The 27,629-nt window shown below is 60.0% G+C and overlaps 3 protein-coding genes across 8 annotated transcripts in view; 2 read left to right on the plus strand and 1 right to left on the minus strand.

Moving 5' to 3' along the window:
- The window catches only part of MAP2K7 (mitogen-activated protein kinase kinase 7), a 66,495-nt gene extending 60,717 nt beyond the window's left edge, over positions 1–5,778 (plus strand). For 2 of the 6 annotated variants that reach the window (XM_042858938.2, XM_042858939.2), the window contains 5 exons: positions 2,571–2,693; positions 3,193–3,371; positions 4,132–4,257; positions 4,994–5,162; positions 5,640–5,778. In XM_042858938.2, the coding sequence (XP_042714872.2) occupies positions 2,571–2,693; positions 3,193–3,371; positions 4,132–4,257; positions 4,994–5,043 (478 nt within the window). In that variant the 3' untranslated portion in view covers positions 5,044–5,162; positions 5,640–5,778. Of the gene's footprint in view, positions 1–1,203; positions 1,412–2,570; positions 2,694–3,192; positions 3,372–4,131; positions 4,258–4,993; positions 5,163–5,616 lie in introns of those variants that run through there. The other 4 variants (XM_042858937.2, XM_042858936.2, XM_042858935.2 and 1 more) reach the window with 4 other exon arrangements.
- Positions 5,292–14,198, plus strand: TGFBR3L (transforming growth factor beta receptor 3 like). The gene is made up of 11 exons (XM_065575824.1): positions 5,292–5,799; positions 6,130–6,274; positions 6,788–6,977; positions 7,412–7,581; positions 7,973–8,134; positions 8,798–8,887; positions 9,249–9,422; positions 9,956–10,276; positions 10,901–11,039; positions 11,355–11,848; positions 13,383–14,198. The coding sequence occupies exons 1-11, from the start codon at positions 5,330–5,332 to the stop codon at positions 14,196–14,198; spliced, it is 3,171 nt and encodes a 1,056-aa protein (XP_065431896.1). The 5' UTR covers positions 5,292–5,329.
- A 90-nt stretch (positions 14,199–14,288) lies between these two features.
- On the minus strand, positions 14,289–24,502 carry LOC103306497 (zinc finger protein Gfi-1b-like). Its single transcript, XM_008173448.3, has 7 exons — positions 23,648–24,502; positions 21,750–21,830; positions 20,987–21,193; positions 17,518–17,723; positions 15,830–15,973; positions 15,385–15,550; positions 14,289–14,503 (listed from the first exon to the last, which is right to left on the minus strand). The coding sequence occupies exons 1-7, from the start codon at positions 23,742–23,744 to the stop codon at positions 14,289–14,291; spliced, it is 1,116 nt and encodes a 371-aa protein (XP_008171670.3). The 5' UTR covers positions 23,745–24,502.
- Between the last annotated feature and the right edge of the window lie 3,127 nt (positions 24,503–27,629).

Here is a 27,629-nt window from a genome sequence, read left to right on the forward strand (position 1 = left end):
TGAGAGTCAATGCCAGAAGGAGAAGCTGCATCCCTTGCATCTTCTCTTCACTCTTGCATGTGTTTAATGTGCTTTTCTTTCATGCATTACCTGCTTTTCTTTCTTTTCTGTGTCTTTAATAAAAGGGCAAAGGGGTGTTTAATGAGCTGTTTGCTGTGGGACTAAGCAGGCTGATGTCTCTGGTTACCAAACCCCAAAGCTTAATGTCAAACGGGCAGGGTCACGTTAACATCTTTCACTCTTTGGGACCTTCTATTCCATCTAGATTAACACAACAGCCGTGAGCCAGGGACTGAACCAGGACTCAAGGCTCCTAGTCCCAGCTCTGCCACTGACTGGCAGTGGGACCTCGTCCAAGGCCTTTGAATCCTGTGCCTGGGAGATGCCCTGGGCGGGTGAAGCAGCGAGGATAGGCCCAGGCTGCTGGGAAAGGGTGTGAGTTGTTTCATTGTCCTAGCTAGCGATCCATGAAAGCTGCTGCAAATTACCTGTGTTCCACCTTGCAGCCCTTCCCCTCAGTCCTGCCGTGTGGGTGGCAGTGGGTCACAGCGACCCAGGGTTTGGCTGCATGGCCCCGAACCCAGCACCTTTTCCACCCTACCTGCGTTACTCATAAATCCACCCACCTCTGGGGCGACCCAAACTCCCCCTTTGGGCAGCTTTTTCCTCCTGGCCTTCATCTGGGGCAGGGACAATGGGGGAGATTGGGACCTCCCACCTCCTGGCGCTCAACAGCTAGGGCGACATGAATGCAACAGGGCTCAGCCTTGCCAGAGGTTCACCCCCTGCTTGCCTGGTTACAGACAGGCAGACGAGTGGAGTTACGCTGGGAGACCAAACCTGGGAGTTTGCGTCCAGCTCTGGGGTAAGGCACATCAACAGTGGACGGGGGGGAGGGGGGGTTCACTTTGTTGATAAAGAGCATTTCTCTGTCTGTGCCCTACCCGGGACTGGCATCTTTTTGAGTGGGGGGCGGGGAAGGGGCTGGGATGCAGATCTCCTGGGTTCTATGCCCATTTCTGGGAGGAGAAGGTTGGGATCCAGGACTCTTGGGTTCTATTCCCTTAAAAACAACCATTGGGAGTCTAATCCCTCCCCTCCCCTCCCCTGCCCTCCGGTAACCTGACCCTGGGGAGTTATTTTTAAACCTCCAATTGAGCCAGATTATTTGTATTCTTCCAATTATTTTTAACTTCGCTGCAGGGAGCAATGAATCCAGCCAGAGCAAAGGGACCCGATGGCCATGGATCTCTAAGCCCCAGGAACCCACTGCTTCCTGGACTGACATAAAAGAGCCAAGATCCCTTTGCATCCTGTGCCCACAACCACCTGGAACCCAGGAGTCCTGGCTCCCAGAACCCCCCACCACCTCAAAGCCTCTTTGCTGTTCTGCGATCAATGCTGCTGTGAGGTAAAGTTGCCCCCGGCAGCCTGCGCGTGAGTGGAGTTTGCAATGACCCTGTTCCACGGGTGCTGAATGTGAGCTGGGGCTGGATTGGGGTCTGGTCCCCTCCCAACTTTGCGTCTGTCTTGGATCCAGCTGGCACCGGATCAGACTGTGTGGCAGTCCCAGAAGAGGTACCCCAGGGGCGAGCCAGCCCCTCGGCATGTCAGGGAAGGGTAGGGGTAGCTGGAATGTGGGGTGGGAATGGGGAGGGAAGGGGAATGTTTCTGCATGGAACAAGACTGAAGAGGCACTGGGAGCCAGGACTCGTGGGTTTTATCCCCAGCTCTGGGAGGGGAGTGGGGTCTAGTGGTTAGAGCAGGGAGGGCTGGGAGACAGGACTCCTGGGTTTTATCCCCAGCTCTGGGAGGGGACTGGGGTCTAGGGTTAGAGCAGGGGGGTTGGGGGCTGGGAGTCCAGATTCCTTGGTTCTTTACCCTGCTCTGGAAAGGGAGATGGAGTCTAGTGGTTAGAGCAGGGGGCTGGAAATCAGTGGGACCTTGGGCATATCCCTTACCCGCTCTGTGCCTCAGTTTTCCTATCTATAAAATTACAATAAAGGCAAGAAGTTCCTTGCCTGGGGAATTGGGAGGCAAAATTAATCTCTGCAAAATACTCTGAGATGCATCAATCGTGAAGGTAAACCTTCTCCCCCACCCCACCCCAAACTGGGTAATCGGGGAGGGGGAAGGAGTCTGGGAGCAGGGGATGGGGATTCCCTGCTAAGCAGGAAGAGGTAGTGGGGAGGATAGTGGGGTCCCATAAAGGTGGAGGTGTCTAAATACCAAGAGGGAAATCTCATTATTGCCCTGTAGCAGCCCCCTGCCCTTTGCCACTTGGGGGGACACTCCTGGGGGGTGTCCTTGTTTCACATGCTTTCCCCCCCAATCTGGATTCTTGTGTGCGGGGGAGGATCCCAGGTCTCAGCCAGGGAGAAACACTGACCCACTCGTGTGGGGATGGGGGAGGTACATGCTGCATCCCAGACACACTGTGAATGACCGGGTCCCTGGGTGCCCCCCCTTGCCCTGAAGCCCCATGGCCCCTCCCCAACACAGCTCCCTCTGCCCTGGGTCCCAGAGCCCCCCCCAGGACTCACTACAGTTTTCTCTTTCTCCCTGCCCAGGACCAGCTCCCCCATCCCCCCGTCGGATCGGGGAGCCCCGCACACCGGGACCACGAGGGATGGCGGCAGCTTGGAGCCCAATCCTGCTGCTGCTGCTGCTGCTGCTGTGGGGCCAGTCGGCAGGTGGGTGCCAGGGGAATGGGGAGGCCAGTCTGGCCCCACTGGGAGATCGATGGGCGGAGAAGGGGTGTCATCAAATGGTTAATGTGTGTCCCAGTGTCCTGCTTCCCCTCTAACCTAGACAAGTGGTTTTCATACCTTTTGTATTGGTGACCCTTTTCACGCAGCAAGCCACCGAGAGTGACCCCCCCTCCCTTGGGTAATTTAATTGGGGTTGTGAGCTCTGTGGAACTGGCAGTTCGCAACCTCCCTGCAACCTGCTGAGGGCTCACGACTCCCAGTCTGAGAACCGCTGCACTAGCCCCCACTCCCCTCCCTGAGCTGGGGATAGAACCCAGGAGTCCTGGCTGCTGTTGTCCATGATCTCCAGCTCCCCCTGCTCCTGTTCATTTCTGGGGGGCAGGAGCTTCCCCTTCCGGGCACAGACCAGCTGCCCCCACTTTGGGCTTTGCACTCCTATGTCTGGCTCCTGCTGACCGGGCCCTTTCTCTCTCCTCTACAGCCGCCTGGCGCTGGGCCCTGTGCCGGCCCAGCCCGCTGTCCACTCGCCACCCTGTGCTGGGCTTCTGGGAGCGGATCCGCGCAGGCTCGGGCTGCGCCAGCCGGGGGCGCTCAGCCTCGGGCCGGGAGGTGCATGTGCTTGTCCTACGGGGGCCAGCGGGGAGGATGGGAGCCAGACAGGTAGGTGGGAGGGGGTGTTCCTGCCCTGTCCTCTTCCAGCCTCACCCTGGGCCCCCCACCTCAGCTCCATTGCCCCCTGCCCCATCCTGTGCCCTCTCCCTGCTCTCTCCCCCAACTCCACCGTCTCACCCCCTGCCCTCCACCCTGACCCTTTCTGTCTGCCCGACCTTCCTGGTCTCTGTCCTCCACCCTGTGCCCCTCAGCCTGCCCCTTCCCTCTGCCCCATCCCCTCACTCCCTACCTTCTACCTTGGCCCTTTCACCCCTCCTCACTCCCTGCCCCCACCCTGCCCCATCCCCCTCACTTCCTGCCCTTCATCTTGTACTCCCACCCTGCCTCCTGCCCCTCCACTCTGTACCCCACAGCCTTGCGCCCTGCCCTGCATCCCACATGCCTCCCTTCCAGTCTGTGCCCCATACCCCCTCGCCCAGTCCTGTCCCCAGCCCCCAGCTCCATAGTCCTGCTTCCTGTCCCCACCACCTCCCATCCCAACCCCTTGGCCTGCGCCACCACCACGCCCCTTCCCCCAACCCTGCTGCCTCACCCCCTACCCCCACCACAATGTGCCCCCTCTCCTCTAGCCTCGCCTCCCACTCCCTGGTGACCCAGCCCCTCTGCCAGCTACATGCCTGCCCTGGACCCCACAAATGTCCCTGCCCCCACAGCCCTCACACGCGTCCCTGCGCCCCCAGCCCCATGCCCTTGGCCCCTCCCCTATGGGCCTGGAGCCCCTAATGCAGGGCCTTCTTCTCCCTCCCAGGTGAGCCTAGAACTGGGCCCAGCTCCCCCTGGCAGAGCCCCCATCTTCGTGCTCAGCTCCCCGGCGCCCGTGGTCTGGAGCCTCCAAATGGCCCAGGTGGCTCTTGGGGAGCAATGGACCTTCCAGGTGTGGGGGGGCAGCTGTGGGGCTCGGGTGAGGGGGTCTATGGGAGGGGAAGGTGGGAAGGGGGTGTAAGAGGGCTGGGAGGGGAAGGCAGGGACATCGGGGCAGCTGGAGGAGGGTGGGGCAAGCAGTGAGAGTGGAGGAGGTATGGGAGGGTTGGGGCAGGTGAGGAGCGGAGCTGGCGCAGGTGTGGGGGGGGGGAAGTGTGGGGCCAACAATGGGGATTGGAGGAGGGGAGGGCCGTGGTGGATGGGGGGGTGGAGGTAGCTGTGACAGGGGCAGGTGAGCAGTGGGGGTGGTGGAGGGGTGGGAAGGGGGGGCTGGAGGTCACTTTTCTGGACTGGGGCTGGAGCAGGGTCTCTGGATGTGGGGCAGGGGGATGAGGTGCAGAGGGGCAGGGTGGGGGCTGGGGAATTGGGAGCATTTGGAGGAAGAGGAGTTTGGGCCCGGGGGCAGCGAGAGGAGTGGGGTGGGTGGAGAGGGGCTGGATGGGGGAGGGGCTCTCAGTCTGAGGGGCAGTGGGGGTGGGGGTACAGGCGGGGAGGCCGAGGTATTGATGGTTGGAGGATCCTCTCCCCGACAGTTACCCCTGGGGCTAGGAGGTGTGAGGAACCCAGGAGTCCTGTGGGGGCTGGGAGCGATGGGGAGCTGAGGTGGGAGTGGGGGATATGTGGCACCCCATCGGGGGATGGGATGTCCATTCTCCCGGTGACCCCTCACCCTTATGCCCTCCCTACAGGTGTCCCTGGGGTCCAGAGTCTCGGCCCTTGGGGGTGTCACTGTCACTGAGACCCGGCTGCCCCAGACCCCCCGAGGGCTCCTGCGCTGGGCGCATGAGGAGCACGGCGGGCTCAGCTCCCTGGCTGCGTATCGGGGCGTCAACATGGTCTATGTGCAGCTGGGAGACGGTATGGGGGGCTGGGGATTGGACCCCCGTGTCAATGGGGGGAGGGGCTCCATAGGATGTGGGGATCAGATCCTCATGTCAGTGGGGGGAGGGGACCTAGGGGGGCTGGGGATTGGACCCCCGTGTCAATGGGGGGAGGGACTCCATGGACGTGGGGATCAGATCCTCATGTCAGTGGGGGGAGGGGACCCAGCGGGGCTGGGGGATTGGACCCCCATGTCAGTGGGGGGAGGGGCTCCATGGGACATAGGGATCAGATCCTCATGTCAATGGGGGGAGGGGACCCAGAGGGGCTGGGGATCGGACCCCATTTCAGTGGGGGAGGGGACCTCGGCGGTTGGACCCAGCCCCATGTGCCTGAGGGAGGGAATCCCTGGGAGATATTGGGGGATCTACCCCAGGAATCCCCCATTCCTTAAGGGACCTCTGGGGTTAACCTCCCCCAACCTCCCCAGCCCCTCTGCATTCTCGCTCCCAGATGGGGTCTTGCCAGGTGCCTGCAAACTTCGCAGGAACTTCGTCTCCCCGACCCACTTTGCCTCCGACCTCCAACCACGGTCCTTGCGGGGCTGCCTGACCTCTGACCCCCCTTGGGACCCTGAAGTTCACATCATCCTCTCCAAAGGAGCCACGCCCGGGTATGAACCGTACATCAAAGCATCCTCCAGGGCTGGGATAGTGGGGGGCTGTGGGTTGGGATTGAGGGGCACCAGCAGAGCTGGGGGCAGGGGAGAGCCCAGGGCTGGGATAATGGGGGGGGTGGGGAGCGCTACGCATCAGAATTGAGGGGCACCAGCAAAGCTGGGGGGTGGGGGGAGCCCACAGCAAGGACAGAGGGGGCTTTGGGTCGAGATAGAAGGGCACTGGCAGAGCTGGGGGGGTCCTCCACCCCTTTTGTTGCTCAGCCCCATGGCAGGAAATTTCCAGCCCAGTTGATGGGGGGGGGGGGGTCCCTGCCATGTCTCCAGGCCCCCAGCCCATCTCACTGTGGAGCTCCAAGCACCCGGAGGCTGCTGCTCGCCCCGGCGGGAGCTGATCGTGGTGCTGAAGAGTAAGGGCGCCACCAGCTGGCTGGTCCGAATCCGCCACATGGCCGGGCGCCTGCGAATCCTGGTAAGGGGGGGCTCCCTGGGAATGGGAGAGGGGTTACAGGGGCCAGGAACAGCCCCCCATCCACAACCCTTCCATGCACACAGGCTGCTTCCCTGTGACCCCTCCCCCCCAACCAGTCTCTCCCCCATGACTCTGACCTTTTGGCCTGATGCCCCATGGCGTCTGCTGAGCCCTCATGACCTTTAACCTCTGATATGGTTTCTCCTTCTGGCCCCAGCCCACTCTGGCCTGGTGTCCCCTTTTGCTAAAGTGAACCCAGGAGTCCTGGCGCCCAGCCCAGCTCCATTGGTTCCAAGCCTTCTGGCTCCTGACTCAGTGGCTGAGGTGGAGCTGCCCCTCTCTGGAACTTCCCAGCCACTCCTTGCGCTGACACCTTGTTCACCTGGTCTGCTCATTTGTATAGCATTACCCATGATGCCCTGCTCCAGCCTCAGCCTGATCACCCTGAGCTGGAGCAGGGTCCAGGTTAGCCTTGGGCTCTGTCACTCTGCCCTTCCCTCTATTTCCTTACAGGCATCCCACGAGGTCTCGGTCAGCAGCACAGAACCAGAACCGGACCTGGCTGTGAGCAGCAGCATGTCCCTGGGCCTGGCCTATGCCAGCGACCCCATGGCCTGGGCAATGGAGCAGGGGCTGCCTGGGATCACATCTTACACAGAGGCTGAGCAGGTGAACAGGTTCCTGGTCATCGTGGGGCTGGATGGTAGGTATCTCCTTGGGGGCAGGGAATGGGCACAAGGTGTAATGCCATGGGGCCATTAGGGGGCCCACCTGACTCAGACCCTGCCCTGCCCCCAGTGCGGGGGGAGCTGGGAGCTGCAGTTCTGCCCTGTGGCCCCCTCTCCCCAGGGACAGCCAGACCCTTGGTGGCCCCCAGTGATGGGCGAGGCTCATGCCCCTGACAATGCCCTCAGAGCTGGCATGTCTGCCCCTCCCAGCGCACCATTACATCTAAAACCCCAGTGCCATGGTGAAGGGGGGGAATATGGGGACTAGGACACAGAGCTGGGCAGTTCTCAATCCAGCCAGCAGGGGGCAGAGTTGTTCTCTTTCTCTCTCATGTCCCCTCACCCTGTTCACCATCCCGCCTTGTTTCCTTCTTCCCCTCTGCCCCCTCACTCTGTTTTCTCCTGCTAGGGGACCCCAAGGCCCCCCACCCCTCCATCCCGCTCCCCAGACCCGCCAAGATCTCTGCCATGGTCCGGGCGGCCTCGGGAGGCAGAAGCGCTGTGGGGCTGGCGGGAGCTCTGTCTGTGGCATGTCTGAGCGATAGGGTGGCTGTTCATGTCAACAAGGACATGCTCCAGGTGAGGAATCCCCTTGTATAAACAGTTCCTTCAGTGCGGCACTAGGGGGCGCTGTGCTGCAGGGAGTGTGGTGGGGACTCAGCAGGGGGCACTTTCCCCTCACAATCAGCGCTGGCCCCAGGGCGGCACTAGGGAGTGCTGTACTGCAGGGAGTGGGGGAGACTTAGTAGGGGGTGCTCACCCCTCGCAGTCAGTGCTGGCCCCAGGGTGGCACTAGGGGGCGCTGTACTGCGGGGGCTCAGTAGGGGGCGCTCTCCCCTCCCAGTCAGTGCTGGCCCCAGGGTGGCACTAGGGGGCGCTGTACTGCGGGGGCTCAGTAGGGGGCGCTCACCCCTCCCAGTCAGTGCTGGCTGTATCAGTCTCATAGTCTCCCCCCACCTGCCTCGGCCAGGCTGCCAGACTCTCCCCAGCCCGAGTGACCCTGCGGGACCCCAGCTGTGCAGCCCAGTCAAATGGCACCCACTTCCTGCTGGAGTCTCCCCTGGCTGGCTGCGGTGCCCTGCGCATCCCGGCCCTGGACCCCACATTGGGCGTCTGGCGGTACCAGAATGCGGTGAGCCGGGGGATAAGGGGCACAATGTGGGGCTGAGAGTGCATGTGGGTGGGGGGAGACGTGAAGTCAAAGAGTCTGGGGGTCTGCAAAGGGGCTAGAATGTTAGGGGAGTCGAGAGGGACCAGGACAGGGCCAGTGGGGGCTGGACAGGGCTGGAGAACAGGGTGACACTGGGAAACTGGAACTGGGGAGGAGTGGGAGAAGTGAGGATTGGGAAGGTTTGACAGAACAAGAAGCAATGGTCTCAAATTGCAGTGGGGGAGGTCTAGGTTGGATATTAGGAAAAACTCTTTCACGAGGAGGGTGGTGAAGCACTGGAATGGGTTCCCTAAGAAGGTGGTGGAATCTCCTTCCTTAGAGGTTTTTAAGGCCCGGCTTGACAAAGCCCTGGCTGGGATGATTTAGTTGGGGATTGGTCCTGCTTTGAGCAGGGGTTGGACTAGAGCCTCCTGAGGTCCTTTCCAACCCTGATCTTCTATGATTCTAAGGCTGGGGTTAATGGGAGGACTGGGGGAACTGGAATTCTGTGGAGCAGGGAGAATTGGTCCTGGCTCTGGGCTCTGACCCCACCATCCTGGGGTGCTGGGGTCTTGTCTGATGCTCCCATGTTTCTGATTGTGCCGGTTGCTCTCCACCCTTCCCCCCACTTTCCCCTCCCCCCAGGTGGTGCTCCGGGGCAGCAGGCCAGGGGCAGTGCCCAGGGGTCCCCCACTCCCGGTGGGACAGGCTGAAGATAGCTCGGAGTCCATTGAGGTGGGCGAGGGGGGAGGGGAGGTGTCTTTGGCCGGGCGGTTCTGGCGCCGCTGTGGGGTGGGTCTCTCAGGTCCTTTCAATAGGGGAGGACCTGGGATTGGTGGGTTCCCTCCCAAACTATTGGGAGCAGCACTGGGCCCGCTGCGAACCACCCTGGGCTGGGTTGGGGGTTCCTGGCTCCCAAGGGCTCCTGGCTCAGTGGGGACCGAGCAGCAGCCGTGGGGAGATGGAGAGCCTTGGTTGGGGAGGTGTCCTAGGGTTTGGGAAGACTGAGATAACTGGGGAGTCTCTGGGACTGGAGTTCTGGGGGCTGGTCCCCATGTCCCCTATACCCCCCACACCCTCTGCTCCTCTCCCACAGTTCTCCTGCTCCTCCCCAGCCCTGAGCCAGCCGTCCCGCTCGGCTGAGCCCATCCCGGATCTGCCCTTTCACCTGGGCCGTGTCCTGCTCAGCCTGGAGGTCTACAGCTCCGAGGCCTTCGCCAAGGCCCAGGGACCCTGCACGGTGTCGGCCAACAGCCGCGTCTTTGTGGAAGTAACTGCGGGGGAGGCGCCATCCAGCCCCATGGCACTGGGATCCTCCTCCCCTCTACCCCAGCAGGCCTGGGGCTTTGCCCAGGGCCCCATCACCTTCGGGAGGGCAGATCTATGAGGGGCTGTGCTAGCTAGGTCCCCCCCCCACCAGGCTGGTTAACCTGCTGGAGCTGTGGGGTCCTCTCCCCCAGACCCTTTCCACACCCACAGGGGGATTGCTCCAGGCTCTGGGGCAGGAGCTGTGGAGAAAGTTACAATATTAACCTGGCAGGAGGTGAGATTGGTGGTAGTAGAGCAGGGGGCTGGGCTCTATCCCCGGCTCTGGGTGGGGAGCGGGGCTCTAATGATTTAGAGCACAGGGGGCTGGGTTCTATCCCCAGTTCTGGGAGGGGAGCAGGATCAGGGATTAGAACGGGGGTGGGTGCCAGGACTCCTGGGTTCCAGGCGTGGGGGTGAGATCATGTTTGTGGAGTGGGACCCAGCTGGCCTGAGGCATCCCATCCCCTCCTGAGCTCTCCCCAACCCTCTGTGCAGGCTGCGCTGGCTGCCTTCGACCCTGGGCTTAGCTTCAGCATCCGCCTCTGCTTCCTCTCGCCAAGCTCCTCCTCCTCGCTGGACTCACCCTACATCCTGGTGCGGGGGGGCTGCCCGGCCCACCCCGACGTCTCTCTGCACCCGCCCCACATGGGGGCTGCAGGCCGGGCATTGTCCCCCAGCTCCCAGGAGCTACAGCGCCTCAGCTTCCTGCTCCGGCCCCTCTACAATGACTCCATCCAATTCCTGCACTGCCGCCTGGCCCTCTGCACCCAGGAGCCCCAGGGCCAGGCTGGAGCCTATGGGGGCGCCCTCCCCAAGGTCTGTACCACACTGCCGGATGACACCGGGAGGATAAAAGCCCAGCTACTGCTGCGGCAAGGGGGGGGCCTCCTTTAGCTCAGGCGGCAGCGTGGACCTGCCCCAGTTCTACCCTTGCCTCCAAGGGTTGTCCCCCAGGCTGGATTTCTACCCTGGGCTGCAGGCAATGCTGGGAGCACCTGGAGGGCAGGGGCTGAATCCCCCAGGCCAGTACAATGGTCCCTGCTGGGGGCGGAGGGAGGGTGCCCCAGGGGGCCAACTCTGCCCGTGGGTTCAACGCTGCAGGGGCTGCTCTGGGAGGAGAATGGAGTCTAGTGTTTACAGGGCCAGGCCCCCTGGCTTCCACCCCCAGCGCTGGGGGAATTTGGGGTCCAGTGGCTGGAGTCAGGACTCTTGGCCACAGTTGTGACCCCCCGCAAGCAGCTGGGGGGGGGCATACTTTCTCTAGGACAAATCCGTGCCGATCTATACCAATTAGAACCAGCGTGGCTGGGCTCAGGAAGTGGGTGGGACCTCAGGGCTGGGACCAGTAGGGTGGAGGGAGAAGCTGGGCTTGGGAAGGTTGGGGGGGGGTGAGCATCCAGTACTGGGACGAGGTGCCTGTCTGAGCCTTGTCAGTTTCAGTGTGGGCCCCAGGCCGGGGCATGCCCCAGCAGCCACGTGGGGGAGCCGAGCAGCGGGCGGTTCCAGTACACCTTCACCAAAGCCATCATCGTAACGGTGGGGAGCCTGACCAGAGCCACCAAACCCACCCCAGGAACAGGTGAGACCTGGGATGGGCTGGGGGCTGGTTATGGGAGCAGGCACAGAGACTGCAACACACCAAGGCCCTGATGCAATCGCCCTGCAGTGCAGCACCCCCTAGCGCTGGGCTGTGAACCGGGGTCAGCACTGACTGCCAGGGGAGAGCGCCCCCTACTGAGCCCCTGCCCTGCTCCCTGGTGCCCAGCGCCCCCTAGCACTGGGCTGGGGCATTGGGATCAGTGCTGACAGCCAGGGGAGAGCGCCCCCTAGAGGAGATTAGGGGCTGTCTCCATTGTTCTCTCAAAATGTTTCTGGCTTCCTTGTCCTCTCCCAGCAGATCCCTTTCCGGTGCCCTTTCCTCTGGCTGGCAGGAGGGGGAAGGTGCTGAAGGAGGCACCCCGGCCAGAGCAGGGAGAGACCCTCCCTGGTAAGAGATGCCCTCTCGATATCACCCCCCCCCCAAGCCCTCTGGTGGCCCACTTGCCTTGCAAGCTGCAGAGAGCACATAGCTCCCCTTGGTTTCAGTGGGAACAGAGGTCATGCTGGGAATCAGGATTCCTCGGTTCTATTCCTTGGGGGGGGGGCTATTGGGTGAGAGCAGGGTGGAGGAGGAGTCTGGGAGTCTGGACTCCTGGGTTCCCCCCCACCCCCACCGGCACTGGCTCTGCATCTGCTCCTGGGGGTGGCTGTGGGGCTCACTCTCCCCATTCCCCACAGCCCCCCTGCCCCAGGGCCTGGAGCTGCCCACCGTGGTGGGCATCGTCTTCTCAGCTTTCGTCATCGGCATCTCTCTCACTGGGGGGCTCTGGCTCATTCACTCCAGGACAGGTAGGAGGGGCTGTCGGTCAAGGTGGGGGTCAGGAGATGGATGGTGCACCCATTGATCCAGTTGCCGCCCATACCTCCCCCCCCCCATGCCAGTGGTTCCTTCCTAGCCAATACATTTGGGGGGTGGGAGTGGGCTTGTCATGTGTCACATGCATGTGTGTGTGTGTGGGGGAAACCAGGGGACTCCACGGGAACTCTTCTCTGTACCCTGGAGTCTAAAGCTACCAGCATCCCCAGAGCCCCAGGGAAAAGCCCCCTTAACTCTGGGAGGGGACTGGGGGGGAATCTTGGAGCCAGAACTCCTGGGTTCTGTCCCAGCTCTGGGTGGGGAGTGGCATCTAGTAGGTTAGAGCAGGGAGTGGCTGCGAGCCAGGACTCCTGTGGGGCTAATGGTTAGAGCAGGCTGAGAGTCAGGATGTTGAAGGGTTACTGATTCCTAGCCCCCATCCCGGCACTCTGCCATCCCCAGCCCTTTCTCCTAATCTCTGACAGCCCCAGTCCTGGCCCACCCCCAGGCGCTTGGTCTGTCTTGTGACAAGTTCCACAGAGAGCCTACGGGACTCCCTGCCATGAGGTCTAAGGATTTAGCTAGCGTCAAATAAAACTGGCTGTCTATAGCTAAGGAGTGGGGTGGCAAAGGCAGGGTGGGATGAATCCAGGCAGCAGATGACACTCGAGGATGGGAGAGGCAGCGGATTCAGTCTTGACAGGGGGGATAATCCTTGTTCCTTGCTATGAGCCCGTGGAACTCCTTGCCACAAGGGCTCTGTGGAGCTGGGAGTTTAGCAGGGTTCAGAGGGGGATTTGATGGTTCTACTGTGAATGAGAACAATCCAGGGACACCAGCGTGGCTGCCAGGCATACCCCTGCGCACGGTTATGGGAGCAAGGGAGAGGGTTGGGAGCAGGGGACGCACAGCGGGCAGGGTTGGGGGGAGGGGACGCACTGGGACAGAGCAGGGGGGCAGGGCATGGGACTCACTGGGACAGAGCAGGCACTAGGGACTGAAAAGTGAACTCTGAAGCTCAACGCCCCTCTGGGGCTGCCAGTGGAGGAAGGTGGTACCGCAAGTGTGGAGATGGGGCCCCAGCCCGGCGTGGGTGGAATTCCCTGCTGCAGGGCGGGACATTGAGCCGTGTGGGATGAATTGGGCTGTGGTGTGTGGTGGAGCATGTGGGGGAGGGGATGGGAGCATGGGGTGGATGGGGGCAGGGCCGGCTCTGGCTTTTTTGCCACCCCAGGCAAAAAAGCCTCCTGCCGCCCCCCGCTCCCTGGCGGGGAGCACGGTAGGGGAGAGCGCCGAGCCCGGCCGCGGCCCCGCTCTCCCCAGCCGGCCGGAGCGCCGGGGGGAGGGCGGCGAGCCCCCCGCGGCTCCACTCTCCCCGGCGGCCGGAGCGCCGGCAGGAGGGCAGCGAGCCCGGCCGGGGCCCCGCTCTCCCCGACTGGCTGGAGCGCTGGGAGGAGGGCGGAGAGCCTGGCCATGGCCCCGGATGGGGGGTCCCCACTGACCCATCTATCTGTCTCCCTCTGGCAGCTCACAGGGGCCTCCCTGACCATGCTCTCAGGGATACGCTGGCACTGGCCCCACCGTCACCACCTGCAGGCGCCCAGCCCTGTGGCTCCCGGGATCAGCAGCCCATCGGACTCTGCTCATCACAGCCAGGGAGGCGACTTGGGGAAGGGCCTCTCCACCTGGCCCGAAGGGTCCCCTCCCTGTGACCGGCGGGCGGCAGGCCTTGCCCAGGCATCGGGGCTGCAGCACCAGCTGGTTCTTTGCCGGCTGCGGCGCGTGTTTGCGCTTTGTGGGTATAAATGTGACCGCGGAGGATGTACCGGCGCTGCCCTTGTGTTATTGCTCGCGGCGTCGCTGCTGCCAGGGGCCGGGACGCAGGCTGCTTTCCCCTCATGTCCTTTAATTCTCCGCCGGCAGCCAGGGGAGGGTTACAGCGACGGGCTGAGGAGCCATCTCTGCTTACTGGGGCACAGGACAGATCTCAGCTCACATCTCTCCCCTGCATCTGGGTCGGGGGGGTGCAGCCCACAGCTCACCCCTCCCTCTGCCCCAGCCCAGCCCCCCGGGGAGATGCTCATGCAGGGAGCCAGATGCAGAGAAGCCCCAGGGCGACCAGGCTGGTGCTCCCCCCTCACCCCAACAGGCCCCCTGACTGTCCCACTGTGCCCACCTTCAGCCATGGGAGGACCCACGGTCTGGCTGGCAAGAGGGGCCCACACGAAGGACGGGCAGCTGAGTCCTCCTGCCGGCTGCCGGCTCCATCACATGGTGGTTGCAGGTCCCAGCAGCACCTTACAGGCGAGGGGGGACGGGGCGCGATGGCAGCTTGGGGGATGATCCAGGACCCCCCTCAACTCTGGGGTTTCTCCTCTGGCCTCCACAGCTCCCCCTGCAGGCCGGGTGGCCCGGGCCCCACCTGCCCGGCCCCTAGCGGAGGGCGCCCAGCACCTGGCTGCCCCCGGGGCTATGGAAGAGCCCGTGGGTCTCCTGGTGGCGCCGCAGGTCCACCTTGCGCTGGAAGCCCTTGGGGCACAGGGAGCAGGCAAAGGGCTTGTGCCCTGAGTGCTTGCGGCTGTGGGTGATGAGGTTGGAGCTCTGGCTGAAGGCTTTGCCGCACACCTGGCATTTGTGAGGCTTCTCACCTGCGGGAAGGGGGGGAGAGGTTAGGGGTGGGGGCTGTAGGAGGGGCTGGGATCCCTCAGGGCTCATCAGAGAGCCCCAGAACTCACCCAGAGTCCTGCAGGACTGGAAGGACTCTAGAGTAGCAGGGCCCCCACCTATCTGGCCGGCCATGGGCCCAGGGCCCCCAACTACCCAGACAGCCACGGGCCCAGGCCCCCCACCTACCCGGCCGGCCATGGGCCCAGCGCAGCCTGGATCCTGCTTGCGCTGCAGTATGGTCATGGAGTCGATGCTTGCAGCCCTGTGACCCCCTGCACCTGCCATTCCCTAATCAGGCCACCAGATGGTGATGTTGCTCCATGGAGTTGCGCGGGGCCGGGCCGGGAGGCTGGAGCAGGCGCGAGGGATTAGTTTGTTCAGGGCAGGATACGGAGGCACGTGCACCAAATGTCCCGCTGTTCAGGCAGGCTGCAGATCCCGGCCCGCAGCCGCAGCTCCTGCTGTCCCGGCCCTGGGCTCCCCCCAGCTCTGCTGGTGGCCCCCAAGTCCCACCTGCAGCCCCTGCTGTCCAAGCCCTGACCCCCAGCTTGCCCGGTGCCCCCAATCCCGACCCGCAGCCCCTGCTGTCCTGGCCCTGACCCCCAGCTTGCCTGGGCCCCCTCAATCCAGACTCGCAGCCCCTGCTGTCCCGGCCCTGGGCTCCCCCCACAGCTTGCCTGGGGCCCCTCAATCCTGACTCGCAGTCCCTGCTGTCCTGGCCCTGGGCTCCCCCCACAGCTCTGCAGTGCCCCCCAATCCTGACCTGCAGTCTCTTGCTGTCCCAGCTGTGCCCTCTCCCCCCAAATCTCTGCCAATGCCCCTGTCCTGGGGGTTGGGGGAGTCGGAGCCGGCTGCCCCTCACCTGTGTGGATGAAGGTGTGTTTCTTCATGTCAGATTTCTGGTGGAAGCGTTTCCCGCAGAAGGGGCAGGGGAAGGGGCGCGTGTCCGAGTGGATGAGCAGGTGTGTGGAGAGCGTGGACGAGCGCTTGAACTGCTTCCCGCAGATCCGGCAGGGGAAGTGCCTCACCTGCAGGGAGACCCATCAGCTGGGGCCCGGGGTTTGGGGGGGGGGAGGAGGGGATGACCTGCAGAAACCCTGGCCTCCTCCAGTGGCCTCCCCAATATAGCCCTGCCTTTTCACCCCAACCCCATGGCACGTTGCCAGGCCCCCCCAATGTTAGCCCCATGGCTGCCCCCTGCCCAAATGGATGCCCATCCAGCCCCCCAAACCCCTCACTGCTGCAAAAGATCCACTTCTAAACCCCCATCACGTTCCACACCCCTCCTCCCTCCAGGCCTCACCAACCTCTGGCTTCCCTTTGCCCGGGCATGGAGGGGCAGGCTGGTGCTGCAGGCCGCCTGGATGTCCACACATCCGCCATGGGGCCATGTGGCTGCAGAGCGTTGAGCATTTCAGGTGGCTGCCTAGGTGCTGGGCTGCAGGGAGGCCCTGCGGATGGGGAGAGAAATGGGCTTAACATGGGGAGCCTGCCCCAAATGTATGGGCTGGAATTGGTGGTGGACATGTAGGGCGGGGCTGAGACCTCCCCAAACTCATCACAGCAGTGACTGAACCCACCCTCTGGTGCCTGGACATTTGCTGGGGCCAGCCTGTGTAACCTGCCTTTGTTCTACAGCCACCCTCTCGTGACACTGACCCGGAACCCTCACAATTACCCGCCCCACGCCCACAAGCCGACACTGGGGAAAGGAGCTGGCCGGACAGCCCCTGGCAGGGACGGGGCTCGGGACCAGGTAGCTACCAGCCCCTCCACCCAAGCAGGGCGAGTTTCCACTACACAGCATGGCAGCACCTAGCGCCCCCTACTGGGACAGGGCCCCCAACACTGAGCCCTGCACAGACTGCAACATGCCCTGGTCACACCCTAAACAGACACAGGGTGGAAGGGTAAACTGAGGCACAGAGCGGGAGGGGAAGAACTCACCCAAGCAGATCAGTGAACCCTGGTCCCCAAGTCCCAGTCTGGTGTTTTGTCCACTAGGCCACGCTGCCACTTGTGCCTGCCCCAGAGACCCCATCCCAGCTGTCCCCTCTGCCTACAGACCCCTAGCAGCCTGTGGGGTGGGTCAGTGCGGCCACTACAATGCCAGGGGGCCGGGAAATGGCGCTGGGATGATACAGATGCACTGAAAAAGGGGCTCAGACCTGCCCCAAACTCATGACACTCATGGGGGCCACCACAGAGCCAGCAGCTGGGCTCAGCTCACAGCCCTGAGCCAACCCCCTGAGTGCGAGCAGGGCTTTGGCTGTCGGACTCAGTGGGGTCGGAGCTGGCCCTGCAGGGGTGAAAGGCTTGTGCTGCATTTGCTCTGATGGGGCCACAGCTGGGGCCTCACCCCCCCCCACCTCCAGGTACATCATTGAGCCAAGAGTGCTGGGTATCGGGCCCCCAATGGGTCGATCCTGCGCCCCCAGTGATAGTGCCCCATAGGCTGGGCGATACTGCACACAGAGGGCAGAAGCGGCTGGGCAGGTATGTAAATGCACCCCAGGGCAGCGCCAGAGCCTGGCATATGGGGCAGTGCAGCCCCACACTGGGAAGCACCAGGCTGGGTATGGGGAGAGGGCTTCACTCAGTTCTGTTTAAAGGTGGGGGCTGGGAACGGGACACGGGGGCCTTTCCTCTCTAGGGGGCGCCAGCTCCCATCTTGCCCCAGGGTGGGACTAGCTGGCTCAGGGGGCAGGGAATGGAACATGGGGCCTTTCCCCTCTAGGGGGCGGTGGATCTGATTCCGCCCGAGCTGGAAGTGGCAGGCAGTGGTGCCCACGTGAAGTGAGGTGGGAAGGGTTCTCCAGCCAGTTCCCAGGGGCAGGAGCCTCCAAACAGCCCCATTGCTGACAGCCCTGAGGGGAGGCCAAGCGCTGGAGGGGGATGGAGCTCCCAGAGCTCGATCACGCAGGGAGGCCTCAGCTCCCAGGGTCAGCAGGGCGAGGGGCTCAGCCCAGTCCCTTGTGGGGTGGGGGGGCGTTACCTTGTCACAGCAGCTGCACCTGTGTGGTGGCTTGGAGAAGAGCAGGAGAGATCCCAGGAGGCCTGAGGTCCCCTCAGCATCCCTGCCCAGCTCCCTCCCGGAGCCCAGCGCCGGCGGCAGGACACTCTGCACCAGCTGCTGCAGCTCAGGGCTACGGTAGCTGCTCCAGAAGGGCTTGAACGACACGTCTGGGGGGCTGCTCACGCCTATGGGGAAACAGCAAGTGGGGGACTGGGATATGGGGCCTTTCCCCTCCAGGGGGCGCCGGCTCCGGCTGGCTCAGGGGGCCAGAGGTTGGGACATGGGGCCTTTCCCCTCCGTGGGGCGCCGGCTCTGATCTGATCTGGCCTGGCCCCAGGGACTGGCTGGCTCAGAGGGTGGGGAATGGGACACAGGTAGTTGCCATTGTGTAAGATGAGGTTGGTGGGTCTCAGTCCAGTTTCCAGTGGGGCAGGTGCCCCCATCACAGAACTGGCCACCTGCCTGCCACTGCCCCCCAGGGGCATAACATAAGAACATAAGAAAGGCCGTACCGGGTCAGACCAAAGGTCCATCTAGCCCAGTATCCTGTCTACTGACAGTGGCCAATGCCAGATGCCCCAGAGGGAGTGAACCTAACAGGCAATGATCAAGTGATCTCTCTCCTGCCATCCATCTCCATCCTCTGACAAACAGAGGCTAGGGACACCATTCCTTACCCGTCCTGGCTAATAGCCATTAATGGACTTAACCACCATGAATTTATCCAGTTCTCTTTTAAACTCTGTTATAGTCCTAGCCTTCACAACCTCCTCAGGTAAGGAGTTCCACAAGTTGACTGTGCGCTGCGTGAAGAAGAACTTCCTTTTATTTGTTTTAAGCCTGCTGCCTATTAATTTCATTTGATGACCCCTAGTTCTTGTATTATGGGAATAAGTAAATAACTTTTCCTTATCCACTTTCTCCACATCACTCATGATTTTATATACCTCTATCATATCCCCCCTTAGTCTCCTCTTTTCCAAGCTGAAGAGTCCTAGCCTCTTTAATCTCTCGTCATATGGGACCCGTTCCAAACCCTTAATCATTTTAGTTGCCCTTTTCTGAACCTTTTCTAGTGCCAGCATATCTTTTTTGAGATGAGGAGACCACATCTGTACGCAGTATTCGAGATGAGGGTGTACCATCGATTTATATAAGGGCAATAATATATTGTCAGTCTTATTCTCTATCCCCTTTTTAATGATTCCTAACATCCCGTTTGCTTTTTTGACCGCCTCTGCACACTGCGTGGACATTTTCAGAGAACTATCCACGATGACTCCAAGATCTTTTTCCTGACTTGTTGTAGCTAAATTAGCCCCCATCATATTGTATGTATAGTTGGGGTTATTTTTTCCAATGTGCATTACTTTACATTTATTCACATTCAATTTTATTTGCCATTTTGTTGCCCAATCACTTAGTTTTATGAGATCTTTTTGAAGTTCTTCACAGTCTGCTTTGGTCTTAACTATCTTTAGCAGTTTAGTATCATCTGCAAACTTTGCCACCTCACTGTTTACCCCTTTCTCCAGATCATTTATGAATAAGTTGAATAGGATCGGTCCGAGGACTGACCCTTGGGGAACACCACTAGTTACCCCTCTCCATTCTGAGAATTTACCATTTATTCCTACCCTTTGTTCCCTGTCTTTTAACCAGTTCTCAGTCCATGAAAGGACCTTCCCTTTTATCCCATGGCAGCTTAATTTACATAAGAGCCTTTGGTGAGGGACCTTGTCAAAGGCTTTCTGGAAATCTAAGTACACTATGTCCACTGGATCCCCCTTGTCCACATGTTTGTTGACCCCTTCAAAGAATTCTAATAGATTAGTAAGACACGATTTCCCTTTACAGAAACCATGTTGACTATTGCTCAACAGTTTATGTTTTTCTATGTGTTGGACAATTTTATTCTTAACTATTGTTTCGACTAATTTGCCCGGTACCGACGTTAGACTTACCGGTCTGTAATTGCCGGGATCACCTCTAGAGCCCTTTTTAAATATTGGCATTACATTAGCTAACTTCCAGTCATTGGGTACAGAAGCCGATTTAAAGGACAGGTTACAAACCTTAGTTAACAGTTCCGCAACTTCACATTTGAGTTCTTTCAGAACTCTTGGGTGAATGCCATCTGGTCCCGGTGACTTGTTAATGTTAAGTTTATCAATTAATTCCAAAACCTCCTCTCGTGACACTTCAATCCGTGACAGTTCCTCAGATTTGTCACCTACAAAAGCCAGCTCAGGTTTGGGAATCTCCCTAACATCCTCAGCCGTGAAGACTGAAGCAAAGAATCCATTTAGTTTCTTATCGTCTTTAAGCGCTCCTTTTGTATCTCGATCATCAAGGGGCCCCACTGGTTGTTTAGCAGGCTTCCTGCTTCTGATGTACTTAAAAAACATTTTGTTATTACCTTTGGAGTTTTTGGCTAGCCATTCTTCAAACTCCTCTTTGGCTTTTCTTATTACATTCTTGCACTTAATTTGGCAGCGTTTATGCTCCTTTCTATTTGCCTCACTAGGATTTGACTTCCACTTTTTAAAGGAAGTCTTTTTATCTCTCACTGCTTCTTTTACATGGTTGTTAAGCCACAATGGCTCTTTTTTAGTTCTTTTACTGTGTTTCTTAATTTGGGGTATACATTGAAGTTGGGCCTCTATTATGGTGTCTTTAAAAAGCGCCCATGCAGCTTGCAGGGATTTCACTTTAGTCACTGTACCTTTTAACTTCTGTTTAACTAACCCCCTCATTTTTGCCTAGTTCACCCTTTTGAAATTAAATGCCACAGTGTTGGGCTGTTGAGATGTTCTTCCCACTACAGGGATGTTGAATGCTATTGTATTATGGTCACTATTTCCAAGCGCTCCACTCAGAACTAAATCTAGAGTTTCCTCTCCCCTTGTGGGTTCCCGTACCAGCTGCTCCATGAAGCAGTCATTTAAAGTATCGAGAAATTTTATCTCTGCATTTCGTCCTGAAGTGAAATGTTCCCAGTCAATATGGGGATAATTGAAATCCCCCACTATTATTGAGTTCTTAATTTTGATAGCCTCTCTAATTTCCCTTAGCATTTCATCATCACTATCACCGTCCTGGTCAGGTGGTTGATAGTAGATCCCTAATGTTATATTCTTATTAGAGCATAAAATTTCTATCCATAGAGATTCTATGGAACATGCAGATTTGCTTAAGATTTTTACTTCATTTGATTGTACATTTTCTTTCACATATAGTGCCACTCCCCAACCCCGCATGACCTGTTCTGTCCTTCCGATAAATTTTGTACCCCGGTATGATTGGCAAGGTCAGATAAGGTGGGAAGGGGCATGGGAATTGCCCCTGGAGAGGGAAGCTGGGAGGCTGCAGGTGATGGGCTGGTGTGGGATTGGGAGGGGTTCCCCCGGGGGGGGGGAGGCTGGGGCTGGGGCTGGTGGGGGGTTACCTGGCAGGGGCCGACAGGCCCAGCTCTGGCTGAAGTCCATCTCGGAGGGGGGGCTGCGCTGCGGCTGGCTGGCTGCCCCCTCCCCATCTGGCACCCCGCAGCTTTCCAAGGCCCTGGGATGGGCTCTGCTCCCTTCCTCTGCCCCCTGCCCCAGCTTGGGGGGCTGGGCCGGTGCCGGCCCTGCTCGGGGCGCTCCCCAGGCTGGGTCTGGAAGAAGGATTTGCTGGTGAGATTCTCTGAGCCTCCCCTCCACCCCCAACCCTGGGTTGGGCAGGGCAGGGCAGGCGAACCCCCGGCCTCCAGGTGAGATCACGGGGGTGTTTGGTGGGTTCTCTCCATGTTCACCCAGCCCCACCCTTCCCATTCCCTGCCCCCTTGCTCTCCAGTAGAGGGCGCCCTTCTCCCCTTGCCTGCCCCCTCCCATTCCCCTCCCCTGCACAGGGCCGGCTCCAGGGTTTTGGCCGCCCCAAGCAGCCAAACAAAAAACAAAACAAAACAAAAACAAAAAAAAGCTGCGATGGCAATCGCGATCTGCAGCCCCAATTTGGTGGAAGGTTCTTCGCTCTGAGCAGGAGTGATGGACCGTCTGCCGAATTGCCGTGGAACAGCTGGATGTGCCGCTCTCTCCGGAGTGGCCGCCCCAAGCACTTGCTTGGTAAGCTGGTGCCTGGAGCCGGCCCTGCCCCTGCATTCTCCCTTTGAGGGTACTCTTTCCCCTCGCCTGCTGCCCCAGCTCAGCCCTCCCCCACACTCCCCCACTCACCGCCAAGACCCTCCAGTCGCTGCCCCGGGTGGTTTGGGCCCCTCTTGCTTCTCACCAGGAAGGAGCGCGGCATTCTGGCAGCTGTGGGATGGGGAGAGGCGGCATCACTATGTGGCCGGCCCAGCCCCTGCCCCATGGGGCCTGCGGGGGGCGCTGAGCCAGTTGGGAACGGCCCGGACAGGCCTAACCTGTCGCTGGTCTGTAGTGGGTCCCAGTAGGGGCAAGTCGCTAAGTGACCCCTCCCGTCTCCTGCCCCTCAGTCATTCTCCTCTGCAGACGGGACTGGGGTCAGGACTCCAGGGCTCAGTTCCCAGCTCTGGGAGGGGAGTGTGGTCTCATGGTTTGAGAGGGGTTGGGGAAGGACTGTGGGTCAGGACTCCTGGGTTCTGCCTGTCTCTCACTTGCTGTGTGACCTTGAGCCAGTCCCTTCCCCTCTCTGTGCCTCAATTGCCCCATCAGTTCATTAACATCTGTGAAGTGCTTCAATTCACAGCTCCAGATGCCCTTTCCAGCCCTGGACCTGACAGTACTGAGGGCAGGGACCAGGCTTTGCATTTGTTTGTACAACCCCATGCACAAGGGTGCCCGATAAACAATGGGGCTGACAAGCCTGTCCCCAGGAACAATCAGATGCTACCTCACACCACTCAGGGTTAGTCATAATGACACCTGCCTGGCCCACCGAGAGGCAGGTCAGGGTATCTCAGTTAACGGATGGTGAAGAGACCTGTTCTGAGGTCATGCAGCAAGACAGTGCCAAAACTGATACTGGAACCTAGGAGTCCTGACTCCCAGCCCTCCCCCTCTGTCTCTAAGCACTAGACCCCACTCCCCTCCCAGAGCTAGGAAAAGAACCCAGGAGTCCTGACTCCCAGCCCTCCCTATTCTAACCACTAGACCCCACTCCCCTCCCAGAGCTAGGAAAAGAACCCAGGAGTCCTGACTCACAGCCCTCCCTATTCTAACCACTAGACCCCACTTCCCTCCCAGAGCTGGAAAAAGAACCCAGGCATCCTGACTCCCAGCCCCCATCTAGCTGCTAAACCCACTCCCCTCACTCACCTGGAAACAGTAGACTAGATCTATGCTGCGCCTTGGACAGCAGCCACAAAGTTGCCGTACAAATGGGCCAGAGCTCGTTTGGTGTAAATCAACCAGGCTCCAAATGAAAACATCCGATTTCCACCGCCTGGGGATCTGGCCCCAATGATGCCAAAGGAGTGACACCAGTTTACACCAGCTGGGCATCTGGCCCAAGGTACTGCATGAAGTTTTCCTACACAAAACTGGTGCAGGAGCCATCCCAGCTCCCCAGCGCCCACCGAGCGACACTGGCCCCCAGGAGCTGGGGGCTTGGCTGCTTTTAGAGACTCCAAGTACCGTACTTACTGTCCCCCGGGGTGGGCGATGATAGAGTAAGTGGTACCAGCAAGCCCCCTGCACAGCACCAGCTCCAGACATGGCCCCCCAGGGACAGAGCCGGAGCCAGCACAGTGCGGGTCGGGTGGGGTCGGGGTCATGGAGCGAGCTGGTCAGGATGGTGGGATAGAAAGAACTGGCTGGTATTTACAGCTGTAGGAAGGGAGTGGGCTGTAGTGGGTTAAGGCATGGCGGAGCTGGGGCTCAGGATTCCTGGGTTCCATCCCCTGCTCTGGGAGGGCAGTGGGGTCTAGTGATTACAGGTTGGGGGGCTGGGTGTCAGGATGCCTGGGTTCTGTTCCCGGCACCCATCCCTGCAAGGTGTACTGCCTGAAAGGGCCCCAATGTGTCTAATCACGCTATTTCCTGCCATGTGGAAGCCCCAACTGTACCCAGTCTGGACAGACACAATCCATTGGCAGTAAGGGAGCCGTGGCAAGGCACTCGCATGGACCTCTCACCCCCAAGGGTTCACTCACCTGCAGCCTCCGCGCTGTGGGGGAGCCTCTGTGGGTGGCTATTCCACCACCTTTGCCATCTCAGCCCAAGAGCCGGGGCAGGGCAGAGCACCCGCATGACGCGCAGCCAATCAGGCTGCCGGACGGGGGCTAACGCTCCCCGCTGCAAACCACAGCTGGCTTCCTTCTGATCCGAACAGACGCCCAACTGCCAGCTGCAAGGCAGAAACCACTGGCTGGAGGCAAGGGGGCGGGGGTGTCTAGTGGCAGCGGTCCCTGATCCAGCTGTGCATTCAGCAGGGAGCTGAGGCTGCTGCAGTTAACTGGGGCATCAGCAGAAGGGCCTTAGATTGGACGCACTCTCTCTTGCCCCAAGGAAAGGCGATGGGCCCAGACTGTCCTCATGCTGCAGCTTAGAGACCTCATCCATCTGTTGATCAGGCTCTTTCCGCCAGCCCATAACGCACGGCATCTCTGTTTTACCTACGAACCTGGGCAGAAATCTGTGCTCTGAAAACACTGGCAGTTCACTGCAGGGCCAGCAGGGGGAACATGAGGAATTGCTTTTGTGTAGAGCCTACAAAAACCTCCGGTGGGAGCAGATCTCGAGTCCAACTACATCATTGCGATGGAACTCTCGCCCCCACTGTCATGTCGGGTGCTGTGCAGACAGCGAGGGAGACTGGAGGCCCCGTTGTGCTGGGTGCTGCTTAGACAGCCAGTTCCTGCTCACAGGAGTTTACAATTTAAATAGATGGGAGAGTTGTAAAATCCCCCTTTTACAGCTGAGAAACTGAGGCCCAGATTCACAGAGGTACTCAGGTGTCTAAGTGTAAGGGGACTGTTGGCCCCTTACTAAAACTCTGTGTGTGTGTGTGTGTGTGTGTGTGTGCGCGCGTGCGCGGGGGAGGGGAGAGGGGGTTGGTTGCTAGCTCCCAGTACCAAAAGAAAGGGGAAGGGTCGATGGGAAATCAGGACCCTGACACTGACAGTCCTCAGGGGCAATGGGGAAGATGCCAATATTCCAGGTCAGCCTGATTGACAAGGCAGGGCAGGCTAATGAGGGAGTCAGGAGTCCAGGGGGGTCCAATCCTCCTTGTGAGCTGGAATTGCCTGGCCCAGAGCAGGGCTGAGCAAAGGAGAGAGCAGGGGCCCAAGCTGAGCTGGGGAGCAGAGCTGCACTGGCCAGAGAGAACCAGAGAAGCAGCCCAGGGAGCAGACCTGTGCTGGGAGCAGAGCTGCAGCAACCAGAGCCAGAGGGGCCAGAAAAGAGCCCAGGGAGCTGGAGGCAGAGCAGTATCAGTGCTGGAGCAGTGAGCACTGTGGGGAGCGAGGGGGGAACCTGGGCAGCGGGTGTAGCGCAGGGAGATGCCCCCAGCCAAGAGGCCTTGCAGGCCAGACGTGGAGGGGGATCATAACCCTGACAGGGGGACTGACCCTGGGAAGAAGGGTCCTGCCACCTAGAGCCAGAGGGCGTGTGGCCACCACCAGAGCAAGTGTCCGACCCGCAGCATCCCTGCAGCACAGCCAGGGCCTGGGCAGGAGACCTGGGACATGTGAGGGATGGGCTGTGAACTGCCCTTACATTCCAGAGATGGCTGGTTGTGATGTCCCCATGCCACAGAGTCACGTGATTGCCTTAGTTATTAAAAATTGATTGGTGTTACATAAATTGTATTTGCTTTGAACTACATGTGATGATCGGTGGGTCAGGGAAGCATCCAGTGCAGAGAGACCACCCCAGAGTGGGGACACCCAGCTTAGCCCTTGCCCGAAGTGACCATGACAAGTTTGGGGGTCAAGCCTCCCAGGAATCCTGGGCCCAGCCTTGTTGGGGTTATGAGGACTGCCACACAGGAGAGTGGAAGGGGAGCCCTCGAGGTCAGGGAGGCCTCTGGGTAAAGGAAGTGGGAGCGAGGACTCGGATCCTTTCGCCAGCCCATTCCACCGGGGTCGTGTATAAGCCAGGAAAGTTCCCCACAATAGCGGGACCATTCCCCTGCTTACATACGTCCCAGTTTTATGCACCCTTGTGATCCACAAAACCCCTGCTGGCTGCTGTCAAACCCTGTAGGTGCCTAAACTTGGCACCTATGTTTTCAGAGTAAAGTTTCCTTTGGCACCAAGTTTCAGCCTCTGGGCACGCGCACTGCTGCCTCCCTCTACTTGACCGGCGCCTAAGCCCCAGACGTCTGTGAACCCGGGAAGATAAGCAGAGGAGCACCTGCCTCAACTGCAGGGCCCGAGCCGATAGTCAGCCTTGGAGGCCACCCACCGGATTAGGTCCCATTCAAACTCCAGCCAGAGAAGGCAGCGGTACCACGCCCAATGTTTTAGGCCAGTGGACGGGCACTCAGCAGGGATGTGGGAGACGCAGGTTCAATCCCCCTTCTGCCTGTGGGGGAGTGAGGATTTGAACAGGGGTCTCCCACAGCCCAGCTGAGTGTTCAAGACACTGGGCTAAAGGTGTAAGGGGGCAGCATCACCCCTCCTGCTGTGCAGCGAAGCAGGCACCGCTGATTCTCACCACAACCAGCTTGGGTGCCTGCCCCCAGTGGAGGGCTTCCCAGCTGTGGATTGCTACTGGGTGGAGGCACCTACCGCAGCCCTGATTTGTGCTGAACTCCATGAGGGGGCGGGGCTTCAGACACACCCCTCTTATCAGCATCGCCCCATTGGCTAGTTTAGGCAGCTCCTCCCCTAGTGTGCTGGTTTTTGTGGACCCTATTTGCCAGCCCCACAATGAATGGGAACAGCCGATATGGTTGGTCAGAGGGAGGGGAGCAGCCCTGGATGGGCCCAGTCCCGCAGTGGATGGGAATGGCCCATATGGATAGAGGGATGGGAGCAGCCCTGGATGGGCCCAGCCCTGCAGTGGATGGGGATAGCTGAAACGGATGGGGGCACAGGAGCAGTGCTGGATGGGCCCCAGCAAACACAACAGCAAGAGGCCTGAATTGCTGCCTCTTCCACACCTCCAGACCCAGAAATTCAGAGAAGGCAGGGAAGAAGGCAGGAGCAGCCCCTCTATCCCAACCGATGCACACCCAGCACTGTTAGAATGCAGCCATCTCTGGGGTGGAGCTACCAGCTTGAATCACAGCCATGGGGGGAGGTTTTGGCCAGGACACACACTGCTATTGCAGAGGGATCTTTAAGGCCTACACGCAGGCAGCCAGGGCTTTAAGATCTTGACAGAATGCCCCACCTGCAGTCAGCTGCTCCGAACTACCTGCCTGGATGATAGTTGACCGCATGGGGCATTGCCAGGTCCAGCTCTCAATCCCTCAAGCAGCTCTTGCAACATGCACCTCTGAACATCCTCCCCATTGTGTCAGCCATGTGCCAGTTTCACTCCCTTGCCGTCTGGTTCTGCTCTGACTCACGGGAGCCCCGATTCCCCTGCCCACTTCCTGTCTCAGCTGGGAGGCTGTTTGCACAGATCTCGCTCTGGGCTGGGCAGGATGGCTTGGTGCAAGAACTGAACGGGCAGCAGGGGTGATGCCTTTGCTCTGCTAAATCCTTCCCATAAGCGGCAAGTCACAAACATCTGGTGCCTGCAGCGAGTCCATCTGCTATTGGCTGCCAGCCTGGCTCAGACTGATGGGCCCATCTAGCCTGGTATCCCACCTGCGACAGTGTCCAGCACCGCCAGCTGCAGAGGATGCACCCTAGTGGGCATTAATGGAATAACATGCTCCCAGGGGAAGTTTCTACCTAACCATTAGCTAAAGGTTGGCTCATGCTCTCAAACACTGGGGCAGCTGACCTGCTAGGAGCGTAGGCGCCAACTCTGTGGGTGCTCCGGGCCTGGAGCCAACAGCCAAGCTCCCCGCCCCACCTCCTCCCCTGAGCATGCCACGTCCTCTGCCTACCTCCCAGTGCTTCCCGCCAGGCCGCCTGGCTCCAGGAGGGAGGGGGAGGAGCAAGCTCCAGGAGGGAGGGGGAGGAGCATGAACATGGCACGCTCCGGGGAAGAGCCGGGGCCGGGCAGGGATTTGGG

This window comes from Chrysemys picta, chromosome 22 (assembly GCF_011386835.1).
Source record: "Chrysemys picta bellii isolate R12L10 chromosome 22, ASM1138683v2, whole genome shotgun sequence".
In the NCBI taxonomy this organism is placed as follows: domain Eukaryota; kingdom Metazoa; phylum Chordata; order Testudines; family Emydidae; genus Chrysemys; species Chrysemys picta.